We start from the raw sequence: 18,917 nt of genomic DNA on the forward strand, positions 1-18,917 counted from the left end.
TACTGTCGTAATCCACCTAGTTGTGTAATGGTGAATTTTTCATAATCGTTCATATGAACAATCGATGTAAGATACTTTTTTGAGTTTTTACAACTATTTCCGGTACTTTCGGAACCAAAAACCGAAGACTGTTAGCGCGAAAGTTTGGCCCATAACTAACAAGATCCACAATTCGAAACAGTTTTGAGCTCACTGTCGAATATTGTTGGGTATGCATGGGTCGTCACACTTCTACACAGACCAGAGTGCACTGAGGCAAGCTACAGATTTTCCACCATAAAACGGAGGTGCTGTTATTTTATTTATTTATTTGGGGAGCAGGAAAAAGCCCGATAGAGATAAAATATAGCAATCTCTCTTCAGCAGGCATAAAACCTCCTCACCTTTTATATTAACAGATTACAGTGATCCAACAGATACATTTGAGTTTAAAACTAACAATCGAAACTAACAGTTAAAGCTGACCCCACTAACCACTAACCCTATAACCCTAAAACTAGTTGATGACACCAAGCATTACAGAGCAGTTTCCTTGAAAAGCGAGATAGTAGAGAAAAATGGATAGGAAGATGGAAGAAGAAGGTTAGTTGAGGAAGTAGTGAGTAAGCGTGGGCGAACGACGGAGTTAGAACCGGCATGTAGTGATCAAAAAGATGGTGGAAGACGGAGAAAATCAGAGGATGGACGAACGGGTTAGTTTCGGCGAGCGAATCTGATTAGTTTTCGATGAAGATGGTGAACAATTATTAATTGAATAGTTAAGGAATCATTGAACAATCGATTTATCACATTTCAAGATAAAGATGAAAATCAAAGATCATCGAGCAACAGTTAAATAAACGATACATACTGAGAAACGGTTCACCATATCCATAGTTAGTTCCAGCACGAAGGATTCGTAAAAATGGATGAGAACGAAGACTGCGACGATGGATGTCGAAATTGACTAATCGCAGGAGATCAAGGCAATCAATATGTGATTGTATTAAATCAGCGATGAAATAGTCTTGTGAACGTTTCTACGAATACACAGCGGATTCAGTTCGATAAGTCGGCATCGATCTTTATCACTTGGAAGGTTTGATGGTAGATTTCGGAGAGCGAACCTGATGAATTTGCGTTGAACAGCTTCAATACGATCAATATCAGTTTGATAATTGAGTGACCAAATGACAGCTTCATATTCAAGCGACGATCGGACTAGTGCACAACAAAGAGTTTTCAAGCAGTGTATTTTAACGAAATTTTTGGAAATCCGAAATATGAAACCTATGAGTTTCGATGTCTTCGAAATCACTTAGTCAATATGATTCTTAAAATCAAGTTTATCATCAAGATTAACTCCTAAGTCCTTCACGAACGATTAACGAACATTTTGCGATAGATTGTAGTCATATCTAATTACTGAGTGCCTGCGGGAAAATGATATGACGGAACATTTAGAGGCTTTTAATACCATCTGTTGGAGTGACACCATTCCGCGAATGTATCCAATTGAACTTGCAAAAAGCATGCATCTTCTAGTTCGTTAATCAAATTGTAGAGTTTAAAGTCATCCGCAAATGGTAGTTTGAAACATTTCAGTAAGAAGTGCAGATCATTGAGATAGAGTAAAAATATATACGATCCTAAATGACTTCCTTGAGGTACTCCAGAACTAACTGCAAACGGTGTTGTCGTACAGTTTTCTTTTTTTACCGATATCTCAAAACCGGTAAGATATGAATGCATCCAATCCAGTAAATTGCCACCAAAGCCAAGTCTGTTAAGTTTAGCAATTGTTATTTGAAGGTTTGTTTTATCAAATACCGCTAGTCAACAATTGCAAGTCGATCCAACAGGTCGAGATCGATGTCGCAAGGGACATCGATGTCGCAATGCAACACAAGACGTTTGTTGGCCAATGTCTTCTTGTTGATATTGCAATATAGCACTCTGTCAGAGCTGAAAACAATCCGTTCCGGTTCATGGTCGTACGAGTTACGAACACGCATAGGAAAATATCGTCTGGGGAAGCATGCATTATCGCCGGAATGGTCGTAATTTGCATCTTCCTGGTAAAGAATATTTTGTGCTACCAACGGAGAAACAACAGAAATGTTCAAAAGATGATTCTAAACGACTAAATGGTGAAGTGGGATGGTGTAGAGAGAGGAAGATGGACCTAATGTTTTTTGGAAAAGTGATGTTACTGTGGAGAAATGACGATGAACTAATCAATGTTTGCAGAGACATCTCTTGAAAAAATCCCGAATTATTTACTGACGTCAGTAGTTATTAAGGGAAATATTTAAAAAAATGACGACGCAGCAGCATTCATGAGATCACTATTACTACTTCGGTGGATTACTCAATGACTACTCGACAGATTTTCATTAAAGTTCCACTCGATTAAAGATGCATGATTTTCGTAATAAATTGACGTCGTGAAAATCCTACATTGTTTTCTAGGTAGTTAGTAAACCAAAAAATGTGTCTAAGTGAATCTAACATGAATCGAGGAATAAACGCTGCAGTATTGCCGTTCTTGAAAAGATATCGTTTTTTATTATTAGTAGACAAACGAAGAAAACAAAATGTTTTAGAATATTTAGCATATCTAAAATAAGGCTGCTTAGCGGTTAGCATTGAATTGCTAGATGGCATAACAGTTTAACAAAAACTGTTATGCAGTGACAACCCGAAGACGAAACGTAAAGAAAAAAAAAATGAAATTCCGTTCTAATTGTTTTTATATATTTTTACTTTGTAGTATAGTTATTGTTCCAATAGTTCTCTTATTCGTAGAGTCACCTCGTTATTTTGCGGTTTACTCGACAGATCAACGAATTGTGATAAAATCGAATACAACGGGACGTATGAATAGAACGTAGCAAGCTCGGGCTTCGGTAGTACATGTTAGGGTAACGGCTCTCTATTTCATCTAATTTGCAAGGACGTTACCTCAAAAACCTGGTTTAGCCACTAAAATAACTATGATTATTTCATATTTCTGCATAATTCGCCTTTCTCCACATTGAGAATCGATTCATATTTCATGGAAAATAAACTTATATTAAAATAAACTTATCTCAATAGATTTTAATTCATCCTATCGTTGGCCCTATATTCATCCTATGAATTAGCGATTGTGACAGCAATCAAAACAAAATATTGCACTATTACACTCTCAGGATCAAAATGACAGAATTCGTCTAGAAAGGGTCTCATGCCAACTGTGAGACAACACACGATATTTTTAGAACCTAAATACTAAAAATTTAGAGCAACGGCTCCCTATTTCATCTGAGCTCCTATTTCCATCTCATCCCTTCACCTCATAACTTTGAACATGAATAATATTTTACAACCTACCGGAAGCAAACTGTGATATGTTTTAAAATGATTTGAAAAGCTATTGTCACGCTTTCCTATTGAAAGAAATGGTTTTCAATTCTTCGGTGATCATATAAAATAAACTCACTTTTCAATTTAGGACACATTTTCGTCTCAAGATTTACAGTTCGTCATGTTTCTGAATATCTACTAATCGATTCGTCTCAAAACATGGTCACTACTTCGCAAAATTACATTACCATTGAATGCTGGATGACTTCATAATTAGTTATGTTCACTTGCCACTTGTTTAGTTAACGATTAAAAACTTCAAAAATTACCCGACAAGCAATAAAAGTCTTCAAAAATATGAGATGAAAGTTTTTCACTTCGTTCACTTGATTGCGCTTTGTTTTCATCTCATTTGGTTTCGCAAAGTTGCCAAGTTATCTCATAATGTTACAAAACAAAAATTGTTTATCTTCTTCAAATTATCATCAAAAAGTTTGTTTTTGGTATCCGTGACATTAGTTTAATTATATTATTGATATTAATATTTCAATAAAACTGTTTCAGCTTCGAATATTACCAGAAAGAGCGTGTTAAATACTAATGAAATAACTATTGTGGCAAATCTAGTAGCACTGGTTTCATTCCGCTATACACCAACAAAAACGCTGTGAAGTGTGTGTATGTTTCATCGGCTGTGCACAGAGATGCCAGATATTTTCATAGACAATATGTATTACTTTGCATAGAAAGTCTATATCTGTTCTATCTGTTTTCACTCATAAAATGATGTTAAAAGATAGTTCTTTAGATATCCGTAAGTCATTGCCCCATTAATTAGATAACTCAACGAGTAAATTTTTTACCAATAATAATAATGTGGAAAAATCTTGGTGGATACGGTTGGCTAAATCGGGGTTTGAAGGCGACGTCCTTACAAATGAGATGAAATAGGGAGCCCTTACCCTACTTGTTGATTGTAATTTGAAGAATTTTTTTTTCATAGCATGATGAGCAAATTTAGCAACCTTGCGATACGAAATGAGATGGAAACAAGACGCAGTCAAGTGAATTAAGTGCAAGTTTTCATCTAATTTTTATGAAAATTTTTTTGCTTAGTGAGTGATTTTGGAAGTTTTGATTCGTTGATTTGAATTATCCAAAGGCATCCAACATTGAATAGTAATGTAATTATGTGAAATAGTGATCATGTTTTGAGACGAATCAATTATTAAATATTCACTGAAGGATTTAAAAACATTATTTAAATGCGAAAGTGTGACAAAAACGTAAATAAACATTTTAGAACATGTCTTAGTTTGGTGCAAATACGTTGAAAAATATGATTCATGTTCAAAGTTACGAGTTGAAGGAATGAGATGAAATTAGGAGCTCAGATGAAATAGGAAGCCGTTACCCCTATATGTTTTTCAAATTTTTACTGCCGATATTCTAGCTTGCTACGTTTTATTCATTTCTTCGCTTCGGTTCGAAAAAGTAATATCAAAGGAAAATAGTACGGCAACACTGTTATAGTTACGTGACAATTTGGAACGAATGGACCAATTTTCATCTTTTTTCGAGGATATTTTAAAGCACATCGACTATCAACAAACACAGATTGCGACTTAGCATTTTTTCAATTATGTGCTTTTGGCAAACTTTGATGGCACAGTTTAGTTTCTTTATGAGATCCCATCAAAGCGCGGCGAATAATGAAATAGCATTTACATTAGCACTGGAGCACGAGTATTTTCGTTTCAACCAATTTGTTAAGCAAATGTTCGTTGTACAATCCTAGAATGGCCATTAGTATGGAATTTTCACGCCAACTTCAGTTGAATCGACTCGTTTCATAAGCATTGCATAGCTGCAAAGACAAAGACATCAGGTACACAGTAAAATAGTAACTAAATTTACGTGATCCAGCTGACTGGATTTTACAACAATGACCTGAATCTGTGGTGAACATGTTGAAACACTTAAAAAGTACATTAGAATGCATGAATCTCGACTGACGCTTTAATATATCGATCTTAGACGCCATGAAAAATTTCACATGATTTTTTCTAAGTGTGTAGACAATATATAAAAGTTGTGCTTATAGGAGCTTCTGGCACCACAAAAAAAATCCGGTATCTATTCAGTCCATCAAAATAACCATCAGGTTGAGCACCTTGAACTGAATGAAATAAAAGTATTAGAATAAATGTCAATACACTAGTTCACGAAAACTATTCTAAAATGATTCCGCTATAGTCGAATCGTTCACAACTGCCATTCTCATTGGTACGCTTTGAACAATAGCTAAATTATGTGACAAACCGGCCGTCTGCTTTCATCATAGTTATAACTAATAGCACTATTTCCGGTCGCGTTCGGTTTGAGTTTTATACCTACCTCTAGAATATAGTAGCTTGGTTTCCTTCAGACGGACAAAACTTCTACTGAAAGCATAAATTGGGCATAGCCAAATTCTAAACAGAAGCCGAACCGTGCCAGAACCGTGAAAGAGCAACAGCGTCAGTAAAACGGCGGAATAATGTATTTTCGCGAAAGTAGAGCGAACAGAAAATAATATTCGTTGGAAAATTGGCGGAGGTGGAAAATAGTTCCGCCATTCGTCAATCGACTGTTAGGCCTTTCGCTACAATCGATACGAACAAGTGGTACGGAATTAGTGTGTTAAATTTTTACCCTATGTGTTACGTCCGTTGAGTTTAGATTACCGGAAAAACGACAAAGAAATGAAAGTGACACAGTTCAGTTTGCCAAAAAATTTCGAACCCAAACCGAAGATTTGCCACCGTAAAAAGTGAGTTGTGATTGATTGATGTTACGTAGTCACTAAAATATTAAGAAAGGTCACGTTACGTTTGGATGTAAGTGGTTATGAAGCGTTAGTGTTAAGACGATCTCTACGGTCAAATTGTCCGATTTTGACACCGCTTGGTTTCAAACTGACTCTTACTGATTAATACTGACAGATTAGGGATCGGATCACGTTTGTTGGATTGGACGCGATTGGAAATTAGTACAAAGTCGCAGACTGATTATCACACATAATTCAACATTAATCATCGAATTTAAGTATTTAAAGCTAGAGGTGGGAATATAACAAAAATGCGTTCACGGGGAAAAATACTACACAAGTACAGCTGAATTGGCAGGCGATCACATCAGCTTTAACAGTTCGAACTGAGTTTCTCATTATAGCAAAAAAGTTACAGCTTTCAAGCGTTATATTAAATCAATCTGGCTTGTTCCCATTATGTACATTAAATTAATTATATTTTCATGCATCGTTTGTTGTGTTATTTACAATCTTTTACCAAGTATTCGAATATGAATGAGTGCAATAGTTAGTGCGATAAAAATTCGAGTCCTTCACGAGAAAGAAAGATTTTTTATCCGTACTTTGAGTTTGCAATACAGCAGGTTTTCGCTGGTAGTCCAGTAAAAAGAAAAAGTCTATTTTACTATACACGTTCCAGTTCCGGATATATAATGATATAAGTGACGTAACCGACAGAACGATTTTTTTTCGTTTGAATTGTTTTAAGTTCGTTTGAAAGCTTAGGCTGTGAATCTAGTTCAACAATCAATTAGCTGTCGTTTCCGGTTCCGGAGATATAATGGTATAAGTGACTTAAGGCTCGTTTGAAAGCTACTCTTGAATTGGGAGTCAACTTCGGAGATCAATCAATCGGAATTATAATAGTATAAATGATGTAACCGACAAAACGCATATTTCCCTCCGCTTCATTTTGTCGAAGATAGCTGAATCGACTTCAACAATCCTAGATCCGTTCGTAAGCCACTTTAGGATAATTGATCAAGTTCGAAGATCAAATTGCCATAAGTATAATAAATAGTATATAAACTGTATAAGTGACGTAAGTCAGTCACGTACCTAGAGGGGGGCCCGAGGGGCCCTGGCCCCTCTCGAAATCAAAAACAAATATATTATTATTTAGAAGGTCTCAGACATGTGTTACAGAAATAACAAGATAGTAAACGCAAAGAAATGGAAAACAATAATAGTTCCGGCGGAAAAGTTTAAAGTGTCTATTAAAAACACCCATAAAAGGGACACCGAGAATTAGGTACATTAGCAATCTTCAGTAACATTATTTTTGGGCCCCTCCCGAAACGAAATCCTGGGTACGGGCCTGATGTAAGTGACAAATTGTATTCCTATCCGCTCATTGTTCAATTTAAAATGTTATATTGCAGATACTTTTGGTTTCGAAAATATTGTCGAGTTCTTTTAGTAGATATCTCACACAATTGAAAATTTAAACGTAAATTGCTGATCATATTGCTGATGGCATGGAGAAAAAATTATGTAGTTGCGTTTAGTAGTACTCGAGGTATTTACGATAAAGTTCTTCCCAGGGCTAATTTTGAAAAGACTGGACCTGAGTTCAAGAACTAAACAGGCTCAAAATTCAGTTGCTATTTAGTTCTAGAACTGAATTCTCAATTTGAATTCCGAAACTAAATTTAGCTCGAAAACTAATTCCAGCATGCAGGCTCTGAATTCTGAAACTAAATTCTGAAACAGAATTTAGTTTCAGAATTCAGGATTGGATTAAGTACAACAAGAGATCCTCGCAATTGAGTTCTACCCATTCTTGTACAGAGTAAATTTTGAAAAGACGGTTCATAATAAAGTAAGTCGTACTCATGACAAAAAGGTATGTTATAATAAGACTGCTTGAATGATAAGAGAAAAGCATAATCACCATTATATATACCATTTGAATCAGTTCATCGAGATCAGCAAATGTCTGTGTGTAAGCATGGATGTATTGCGCTTGATTTTTAGATTCCAATGAAAGGTCTCGTAATCACAAAAACAAAAAGTGTCAAAAAATCCATGATTTAAGTCGACAAAGCGAAGACTGTACAAGCTCTACGGAACTGGGCTAAACACTTTTCGGGTATATAGATCTGGTCAGTTGATGATCAAACAAATCGGTTTTGGTTATACAGGTCTCCGGTTCAGTTCCGCAAGAATCGGAAATGAAGACCAAAAACTTAGAAAAAACCGAGCTCACTTTGATTTTTCCGGAATAGTTAAACCTATTTTCGAAAACTGAGGTTTAAAGGTCTCATGGCTTCGAAGGTTACCTTGAATTTTTACCCAGATCCGATATCCGGTTCCAGAACAATAGGGTTCAGAGTGTTACAAATTTCAATTGAAATGGCAATTCAATATACGTAAAAAATCGTTCAAACTGACACTTTTAAAATATAATCACTCAGTAATGACTTTTAAATTATGATCACTCAGTAATCTTGAAACCAGAAGCTGGTTCCAAATAAAATTCAGTAAATATCTATGGGACTTGATTACAATTTGAAGTTTTTAACCGCTATGTTTATTACGGGTTCATTAAATAACACATGGGCTGAAAAGTCCCGAGCCTAACACATAGATGGCTCTAGTTTTATTGCAGTCGCATTTTTTCAGTTGATACTAACCTTTAGAAGACAGCTTCTTGATGGGAAAAAATACCGCTCAAGCAAAGCAATGGCTTGTGGAGCTTATGGAGACTCCGCTCCATCAGAAACAACAATAAAACGTTGGTTTGCTGACTTCAAACGTGGTCGTAGAGAGTAGAGACACCGATGATGCAGAACGCAGTGGACGTCTAAATGAGGCGCAAACACCAGAAAATATAAAAAAATCCGCCAAATCGTTTTGAATGATCGGAAAGTGAAGTTGTGTGAGTTAGCTGACATCGTAAAGATATCAAAAAAACGTGTTGGCTTTATATTGCATAAGCATTTGACCAAAGCGCCCTAAAGCACAACAATCGGCTGGAAAGGTTATGGCCTCGATATTTTGAGATGTGCGTGGTGTAATATTTATCGATTATCTTGAGAAAGAAAATACCATTAACAATGAATATTATATATAGCGTTATTGGAGCGTTTAAAGGCTGAAATGACCGCATATTACAATAAAAAAATTTTGTTTCATCAAGACAACGCACCGTGTCACAAGTCTATCAAAAAATATTATAAAAATATTTGGCTCCCAGCTACTACTGGCTGTTCGCAGATCTGAAAAAAATGCTCGCCGGTAAGAAATTTCGCACGAATGAAGAGGTTATCGCTGAAACTGAGGCCTATTTTGAGGAAATAAATCGTTCTACAAAAGTGGTATTGAAATGTTAGAGCGGCGTTGGAATGATTGCGTTGCTCTAGATGGAGATCACGTTGATGAATACAGTTAATTTTGAATCCAAAAAAAACTGTGTTCTTTTTGTTAGGCCCGGGAATTTTCAGCCCATGTGTTATCATCTGAAAAAGTGAATCTCAAAGAATACGATATCAATATACGTTACCGCGGTGAGAAGTGGGTGAGTTAGAGAATCTCCACAATTTATTTGATATTTTAAAATCTTTTAAGGTGTGCTTGCTGCAACACTTTTTATTGCATGGGTAGAACTGATGGAGTTTTGGATAAAACTAGCTTAAAGTGTAATGTTTATATTTGCCAAACTTCGCCTCATTCTTTCGAGTGGTGTTTCGAAATGACTTCCTTGGACAAAAACAAAATGAGCGTGTTCGTGGCAAATCCAGATCTGTCCTACACGTGTATCACGAATCAGTTGGTTATCGACATTTCTACCGTATTCTACCGCGTTTTGAAATCGTTCAAGAAGACCCAGACGAATCGGCGACGAGCGCAATCCGATCCTTTCGATTCGGGACATTGTCAAGAAGTTCAATTCTTCTGTCTGTATCTCACTGCACATAACGAAGCGGTCTGGACTTCATATTTTCAAGGTATGGAAAATGTCTATCTGTACCGATTAACAGAATACGATAACAAAATCCCGCATCAGGAGTCTGTACAAGGAGTGGTTGGTAACTCCGAAATGCATTGCTATGGATGACGAGACGTACATTGAAGCGAACGCCAAGCAGATCATTCGCCTCAATTTTTCTGTCGGAAAGACCCCCTGGATGTTCCAAAATAAAAAGATCGATAAATTCGTACTTCGTGTGGCAGGCAATCTGAGGGTGCGGCAAACCTGGCAAGTCGTGCATAACGACCGGCACCATCAACGACCAAATATTTATAGAACAATCCAGAAACGCATGCGGTCCATCCTCCGGTTTTGGCATCGATCCGACATGCGGTATCGGCGATGGAGTCGTAGGAAACCAACGATGTTGTTTTTGTACCGACGGAGTCAAATCAACTAAACTCACCACAACTCTGCACAATAGAAAAAAAGTGGAGTGATTTGAAAGATGAGATTTTAAAACAACAGTAAGAATTCGAAGTAACGGTGGATAAAAGTATGAAATAAAGATAGCGCAAGTGTTGCACTGGATTTGATGGGTAGCGGCAAGTCCAGGATACGGAGTGTTTGTTTATTGCCTTGGTATTACATTTTGTTAGTGGAATTCGACCTTATGTTACAACAGACTTCGCAGCCGGTTCATAGCGTACGTTCCAACAAAATCCGAATTTATAATTGGTAATTTTTGTCTGTTGCATTCAGTCTTCAGTTAAAATGAGTTTTGCATTGACTCAAATGATAAGAGTTATATTGATACATTCGTATCGGATTTTGCGTCATTATAATGAAAGCTTCGCAAATTTTCCTGTGATATTGCATTATAGCACAAAATCGGGAATATCGGTTCAAATTACATTCTAAGGAGTGAATCGAAAATAAGCTATCTACATACATTTGTGTTGTACGCATGTATTTGTGAAGGTTTTTTATGCTCAGATCACAGCATGCTGTGCGTTTTGCTGTTAGCTTTCGTTTTTTTACTTGCTTATGCGGTTGAAATTCTGCTTTTTCAAAATGTCGCGTATTGAAAAGGAAGTGAAAATTAAGGTTCTGGACACATGGCCAAGTGAGAAGGGTATTACTATGCGAAAATTGGCGAAACGATTTGGAATTCGTCATGCCAGTTTTAAAACCATCATTAATAAGTTTGGGGAACACTATTCTCTGGATGAGGTACCAGGAAGAGGCAGAAAACCCAGTTCTTCCAACCCGAAACTGGACCAGAAAGTGGTATCTCTTATCATGAAGAACAAATCAATGTCAATATGTGATTTGGCTAAAAAAGCAGGAACGAGTGTCGGAATGATCCAGCGTATCAAAAGGCGAAATCACCTGAAGACCTACAAGAAGCAGAAAATCTCGAAACAAAGTGTAGTACAAAAGAAGCGAGCAGCAACAAGGGCCCGAAATTGTATTCGCGTCTTTTGCAGTGTCCGGATGCATGCGTTTTGATGGACGATGAGACTTATGTAAAGGAGGACTCAAAAACCCTTCCAGGTCCACAATACTTTACTGTCGTCGTTGGGGAGGATGTGAGCGATGCGGACAGGTCGATTCAAGTGGAGAAATTCGGTCGAAAGGTACTGGTTTGGCAAGCAATATGTTCCTGTGGTTTGAAGTCAACCATTTTTTACTCAGTTCGTGCTCACATCGCAAACGACACAGTCGAAAATTTCTTACGGTCGCGACGACAGAAACAAAGACAATACAGTGCAGTGAACAATAGAGTGTACGAAATGGGCAAATACGATTTAACAAAGCCTGAAACTTGGCCTACAAGGCCAAATTCAATTTGTATTGATTTCAAGCGCTGCAAAGTTAGACCTGCAGCAACCGAAATTGAAATCTTGCTTAAGGAACGAATGCATCTAAACGTTAATGATGTAAGTGAGATTCAATTCAACAAGGCGTCGAACTGTGTGTACATAATGTTTAAACGTGAAAAAGATGCAATTGCATTTGCTTCGGTTAATAACGGGGTGCACAGTATTGATCATGACAATGTTAAATATAAAATCCCTGTGTACATGGTGGACAATGCCATAGAAGTACGCGTGCATGACCTTCCCCCGCAGACCAGCGAGGGGTATGTTCGGGAATGTATGTCGCAGTACGGTGAAGTTCTTTCCATCGAAAAGGAAGTATGGCGGAATTTTTTCCCGGGTATCCGGAATGGCGTGCGAGTGGTACGTATGCAACTACGTAAAGAAATTCCATCTTACATCATTTGTGGTCAAGACGGGATACATCCGTGTAAAACGTTGATTACGTATGAAAATCAATTGGTTACATGTCAGTTTTGTGAACAACCTGCACACTACGGCAAACCTTGCACTGAAACTGCGAAAACAAACAAAACAAACAAAAACAAGGACAACCACCCAACAACGAAGACTAGTGAATGCAGTGCTCCTGTTTCAAAAGCACCTTCACCATCTAACCAACTATCAACTGCAATCAATGTACAAAGCGCATCTACAGCAACTGCAAATGAACCCAAGACTGCGATCAACAATGAAAACAAGGAAACGGAAACCACTCACAATTCCAACGATGTAGCAATGGATGATATGAGCAACGGACAAAATGACCTCCAATCTTCGCTAGAAGGAAATGGAAGCTCCTCTCCCCCTAGAAGAAGGGTGACAACGAGATCCAACAATAAAAAAATTATATTGTGTAACAAAAACATGGGTAAATCGGCCACGTAAAGCTATACGCAAATTGGCCTGAATAAAAATAGTTATAAATAAAAAAAAACCATTTTTTACACTACCGGAACTATAAATGCAGAAATCTATCGATCTGAGTGTCTCCAGAAGAGATTGCCGCCCTTATATAAGAAGCATAGTACACCTCCACTGTTTTGGCCGGATTTAGCGTCGGTTCACTATGCCAAAACCACTCTCAATAGGCTTGCGGAAAAGAGTATAAATTTCGTTGAAAAAAATATCAATCCACCAAATTGCCATCAGCTTCGACCCATCGAACGATACTGGGCAATCGTGAAGAGGGTCTTCAAGAAGAATGGCAAGGCAGCTGGGAACATGCAGGAGTTCAACAAAATTTGGTCTCAAGCGTCCAAAAAATGCGATGCAACACTTGTCCGGAACTTGATGAAGAGCGTTTAATCAAAAGTTCGAAAATTCGTGAAGGAATAACTTAAATTTCATCCGGTTTTTATTATGCTCAAGTTTAACCTCGTACAATAAAGGATCAATTTTTAGTTTGAATGAAATATCATAATTTGAAAGAAAAATTTGTGGATAGCTTATTTCCGATACACTCCTTATACCTTTGATTCTAGATAGAGCAACGACGCGATGACAAAATCCAGATTACGCATAAGGTCAAAGTCAGAGTTAGCAATATTGTCAATTATTTGACGAGTTTTGTATTCCACATACATGTCAACTAGAATCAAATGAACGGATTCGATTACGAGGATCCACCCGCCAAGTTGATGATGTTTGCTTCTTACCACGTTTCACCTTTAAAAATATTCCAATCATTAGATTGTAGCTAATTTTAAATTTACGGTATTCTTTGTTTTTCAAATCACCAATTTGTACAAATCAATGCTGGGCGTAAAAACACAAATGATTTGGAAGCAAACTAGCTAGCGAAAGGTCCATTTCAAGCGCCAAGGAAGTCGTGATTACCGGTACAAATGAACAGAGGTTGAACGCAACAGCAGCCAATTCAATTTCCTGTGCTCGTGCACTTCCTGTATTCTACCTCACCGTTGTAAAACAAGGCGGAAAAGTTCCATGCGGTGATGCTGTTACAGCCACGATATTAAATTTGCGTGCCACTCTCACCAACTATGAATGTCTGTATATATTTACCCAGTTGATTGTTGCTTTAGCTAGCTTCCGCTAGCTAGGAGCAGTAACTTTCTAAGGTTGCAGTTGCATATAATACTGCGAAATAAGACTGATGAAGCTTATAAACGTGTTCTTCCATACAGAAGGAGCATAGTGCATAATGAAACCAGTGAAGCGGGAAAAGTTTTCCGATTTATATTTCAGTATTATTTTTAATGAAAATTAAAGCTCTCCTCGGTACCGCGGTGGAACTGTTGCGAGAGTTTGTGGTTTTCATTACACTAGTTTCGAAGGTATCACAATTACTGAAAATGTAATTGTTGATATCTTGGTGAGTAGTATTTGGAAGTTCTTTGTTTAGTATTGCATTGAAGTTATAGCCAAATTTGGGTGCTAATTAAATATTTATTACTCCGTGAAAATGTTACCGCAGAGACGGGACTTGAACCCGTAGCTAACTACTGACCGGGGAAATTGTTATGCCAATTAAACATCCCAGCAAAACACATGAAGAGACAACCTAATTGCCTACAGGAACCAAGCATGCTTCGCTTTACTTGGCCGCTACAGCATTCAATTATAGTCCTATCTCTATGGAAACCCATCCAACCGAAATTCTATGGTTTCTTTAATTTTAAATCATTCATAATGTCACGGTGATGATTTAAAATAAAAATAACCATAGGTTATTGCGAAAGATTTTAAGTTTTTTAACAACGCAATGATTACGATAACTTTTTACAGTACTTGCTCCGACATTTTCGGTTCTACAAAATCAACCATTGCTTAAATCCAAATCAGTATTAGTGTAGATTAATCTAGACATTCCAACAAATTCACTGATAGCAAAATTAACCAAATTCGGTATCAACGAAGATATAAGTAATTTGAAAATACCGTACCGTTGCACTGACGAGTCTAAGACGAAACGTAAAGATAGTAGTATAACCTACCGAGTGAAACAGTACTCAGGTCGGTTAGTCCATCTCTGAGGAAACGAAAAGTGGTACTTCCGAAACCGGAATCTGGGAACCCGTGTAATTGAAGTTGGTTCGAGAAAAATGACTGGGATCCATTTTTGAGTCTATGGCTACAATCTTCGGTTATTCATCAGAAACCCAAGAACAAGGAAAGCCAAATTCATGTTTGGCCGTCTACTGACAATCACTACCGATTGGAATAGTTTTGAGGCAAGTTTAGAAATTATTGTACTTTTTATTTCCGGTACTTCCGAAATCAGAAACCGAGAACCAGCACAGCCGGAATCGGGTTGTTTGGTTGTCTATTGACAATGGCTACCGATTGGAATAGTTTCGAGGCAAATTGAGATATTGTTTCACGTGTTTTGTTTCGACGCTTCAAGTGATGGTATCCAATTTTAACACACTTCACCCTATAATTCCGAAACCGGAAGTCATGAAACCTTTCATTTGAATCTAAGTTTGCTGAAGTCGGTCACGTCATCAGAAAAGTGAGGAAGTAATTTAAAATAATATTTTTTTCACTAATCATACTGTAACTCCGGAACCGGAAGTCGGATCAAAATAAAACTCAGGAACTTTGTATAGGACAATTGTACCTTTCATTTGAATCTAATGGCGTTTTTCATTGAAAAACACTGGTGGCGTGGATTGCTCTGGTTTTGCACTTTCGAACAGAAATCGCAATGAAACACCGTCAGAATGTTGCATTTCTGCTCGAAAGTGCAAAACCAGAGCAATCCACGCCACCAGTGTTTTTCAATGAAAAACGGCATAAGTTTGTAAGAATCGGTTCAGCCGTCTCTGAAAAAAGTAAGTGCACTTTTTTTCATTTTTTTGCGCATATCACCCTGTAATTCCGGAACCGGAAGTCCGATTCGAATAAAATTCAGGAACTTTGTGTGGGGTTACAAGGCCTTCCATTTAAACCTAAGTTCATGAAAATCGGATCTGCCATCTCAGAGAAAAGTGAGTGCAAAAAATGTTACATACATACATACATACAGAGATGGCATTTCACCAGAGTGATACACGCTGGAGTCAGATTCTTGTCCACACCGAGGATGCAAAAAACGAAGCACCGCACAAAGAGGAAAGCGCACTTCTTCTCAGTGTCGAATAGACAGCATTTAAGTGTGTGCTTGTGGTTAAAGCAGCTGGCGCGAGTGAAACACATTCTCTTCGCATGAATCGCTCACACGCGCTCTCGTCTAAATACACCCAAGTGACCACCACAAATTTGCAAGGAAAACCGAAAATTTTACGATAAATTGTTTTATTTTGCTGATTTTGCGTGTCCACGCTTCTTCTACGCAAACCATACAGCAGAGTGCTCACCGGCGTGTACAGCGTGAAAGTATCTGCATCCACCTCAGAGAATGTATTAGCTAATGCTCTAGCACTTTGGTGCGATTCAGTGGAAGAGGTAAAAGGAAATAAACTAACGCACTCATGATGCGTGCACACTTTATGCAACAGTGGTGTATATATGTGAAAGAGAAGAGCTCTCGTTGAAGTTGTCAGTGAGAGGGGAGAAATTTTGCTTGCTCTTCGTTACACAGAGGAGATAGACATCTCTGCATACATACACACATACACACATACAGACATTTTTCGTACTCGACGAACTGAGTCGAATGGTATATGACACTCGGCCCTCCGGGCCCCGGTCCAAAAGCCGGTTTCCACAGTGATTGCATAACCTTTCTATATGAGAAAGGCCAAACAAGTTTTTCGGAGGACTGGCCTTAATATGCTTATAAAACTTTCGTTTCATTCCATAATCACCTGGCGAAACTTCCTGTCAACTGCTCAAACACCACAACGGTGGTGATGGTTTCCTTTCTCCCGGATCACCCCACGAAGAATATCCCGCTGCCTGTGGATTTCTCCGGATACGCTGTTCACTCTGTGTGAGATAATGCTGCGGAAGTTGTTGCTGTCGGTCGTGCCACGGCGGAAATTTTGGTCAACAGTTGTTGTGAGTATATGTCAGACACTTTAGTTGTTCGTGATATCTTATGCCATGAGCACTATCCTACGCCCGGTCGTAACTCATAATTCAACTCATCTGCTTTTTAGTAAAATTAAAGTCTTATTTCTTCCTTGCCCAAATAGTCTTTGCTTCCTAACGAGTCCGCCCGCCGAACCGTTCGACATCAGATCGAGCAGCCTTGGGAATTTAATAGGTTCGAGCGTACAACAGTTAACTATGCCAACCATTGGGAACTACTGACCGCCGCAATCCAGCACCGTTTGCCAATGGTGTCAAACATCCGAGTCGGTTCATTGGTTCGGAATAAAATTACTCAGCTGCTGTTGGATTTGGAGTGTTACAGTGGCTACCACCATGGAAGTGATTGCCAGCAGCTTCCATTCCAACATGAACCTATAGACGATCTGAACAACGAGTTTATGGTGCGGCCTGATATGTCCATCACCGGAACACCAGCGCTTAATCCGGAAGAAGCAACTAGCCACTGCAGCTGTGAGCAACCAAATTGCTATGCACCTTCATTCAGTAGCAAAGGGCATGCAATTCAGCAGCTGATGGTGACGGGTCAGGCAACATCTCAGCAGGTCATACGCGGTAGCTGTCGGGTACAAATGAATGACTCCATTCCATGTGATTGCTGTCAGGCAAAAATGTAATCTTTCAACACCCTCGCATAACGAACCACATTTTCTTTCTCAACCAAACCGAGCAGATTGAATTACATGCACCCGTAGTTGAATTACTATTATCACTCACCTGCACTACTATTATCACAGAATCATTTTGTAACGGACCGAAGATGTCCTCGTTCAGGATCGTCTGCAGTTCGTTGTAGCGGTGTATCATGCGGAGGATTTCGCTGATATTGGCTGACCGTTGAATGCCCTCACTAGCGCCAAGATAGCTACCATTTTGACCTGCGAACGGAGAAAAGTAGGATAGTGTGAGAACATTTATTAATTCGATTTCATAATATCGTCGGTTGTTTTTGTTTGCAAAATAAGTCCTGCATAATAAATTCGATTGGGTGTCAGGTACGCTTGAATGTTTGAGAGAAATAAGTAGATTTGAAAGAAAGTACCCAGTACCAATTTATTTACAATGATTTTCAACAGTTTCCTGAATATTGCATCCACCCATTTACCATCTACATCTACCTTCTATATTCACATGTTATTCGTTAAATGCGTTAAGATTTACATAATTTTCTCAGATTTAAAAACGATATTAATTGAAATATCAATTTTTGAAATACTGGAGCCTTTTGTTAACTAGCGTGTGTGATTTGTGTGATTAACAATGTTTTCCCGAAAAAAAAATTTTTTTTTCAGAGAAATAATCTATAGAAATTGTAAACAACAGTTTAAAAGTTAGAAATTCTTCAATGCTTGGGTTTTGAAATGTCATGGTCATCGTCTGAAAATAAACGGTTTTGGGTAGGGGATGTAGAATTCTCTACATAAGTACTAACTTTCAAAAGACTATGTGTGAAATTTCATGATATTTCGATCAGTTTGAAAAAAGTGACAGCCGGACGGATACAGTGCTCCCTCCCTCCTCCACCGACATTCAAGAAATTATTGGGGGATACCGGGGCTAGACCGGACACGGGGTCAACCGGACAGCTTAAATATCTTATCTGGCAATTATTTCGATCCATGGATTGACTTTGTGAACGCGCTTTCATGTGATAGACAGACGTCCGTTAGCTGGATGTTTAGACGTCAGTCTCACGAGAGGTTGAAATTAGGGTATATTGAGATTTGGCATCCCATTTTATTTCTTAATTTTTGTGTGAAGCTTTATAGTCAGTCTAATTTGCCCCATAAAGAGTCCAGTTTAGCTCCGTGGATCCAGAAATATTGGATTTTGGGTTGGTCACTACTGCACGACTTGGGACGAAAACTAATGCATAATTTTCCATCTACACGCTTGGTGACTCAACCTTCAGCTACATTTAATT

General features: G+C 38.1%; 2 protein-coding genes across 6 annotated transcripts in view; one reads left to right on the top strand and one right to left on the bottom strand.

The window, feature by feature from the left end:
- Nucleotides 1-18,917, bottom strand: part of LOC131440292 (alpha-1,6-mannosyl-glycoprotein 2-beta-N-acetylglucosaminyltransferase) — a 231,764-nt gene that overhangs the window by 54,970 nt on the left and 157,877 nt on the right. For all 5 annotated transcript variants that reach the window (XM_058611426.1, XM_058611427.1, XM_058611425.1 and 2 more), the window contains one exon: nucleotides 17,711-17,871. In XM_058611426.1, the coding sequence (XP_058467409.1) occupies nucleotides 17,711-17,871 (161 nt within the window). The remainder of the gene's footprint in view (nucleotides 1-17,710; nucleotides 17,872-18,917) is intronic.
- Nucleotides 5,738-17,715, top strand: LOC131440293 (uncharacterized). The gene is made up of 3 exons (XM_058611430.1): nucleotides 5,738-6,139; nucleotides 16,825-16,939; nucleotides 17,077-17,715. The coding sequence occupies exons 1-3, from the start codon at nucleotides 6,072-6,074 to the stop codon at nucleotides 17,608-17,610; spliced, it is 717 nt and encodes a 238-aa protein (XP_058467413.1). The 5' UTR covers nucleotides 5,738-6,071; the 3' UTR covers nucleotides 17,611-17,715.

This window comes from Malaya genurostris, chromosome 1, assembly GCF_030247185.1.
Source record: "Malaya genurostris strain Urasoe2022 chromosome 1, Malgen_1.1, whole genome shotgun sequence".
Lineage (NCBI taxonomy): Eukaryota > Metazoa > Arthropoda > Insecta > Diptera > Culicidae > Malaya > Malaya genurostris.

Excerpts from the sequence above, each read along its gene's own strand:
- LOC131440293 (XM_058611430.1), top strand. The coding sequence starts at position 6,072 with ATGAAAGTGACACAGTTCAGTTTGCCAAAAAATTTCGAACCCAAACCG. Across the intron at positions 6,140-16,824 it reads AAGATTTGCCACCGTAAAAA|AATATCCCGCTGCCTGTGGA; the intron begins GTGAGTTGTGAT and ends CACCCCACGAAG. Across the intron at positions 16,940-17,076 it reads AATTTTGGTCAACAGTTGTT|TCTTTGCTTCCTAACGAGTC; the intron begins GTGAGTATATGT and ends TTGCCCAAATAG.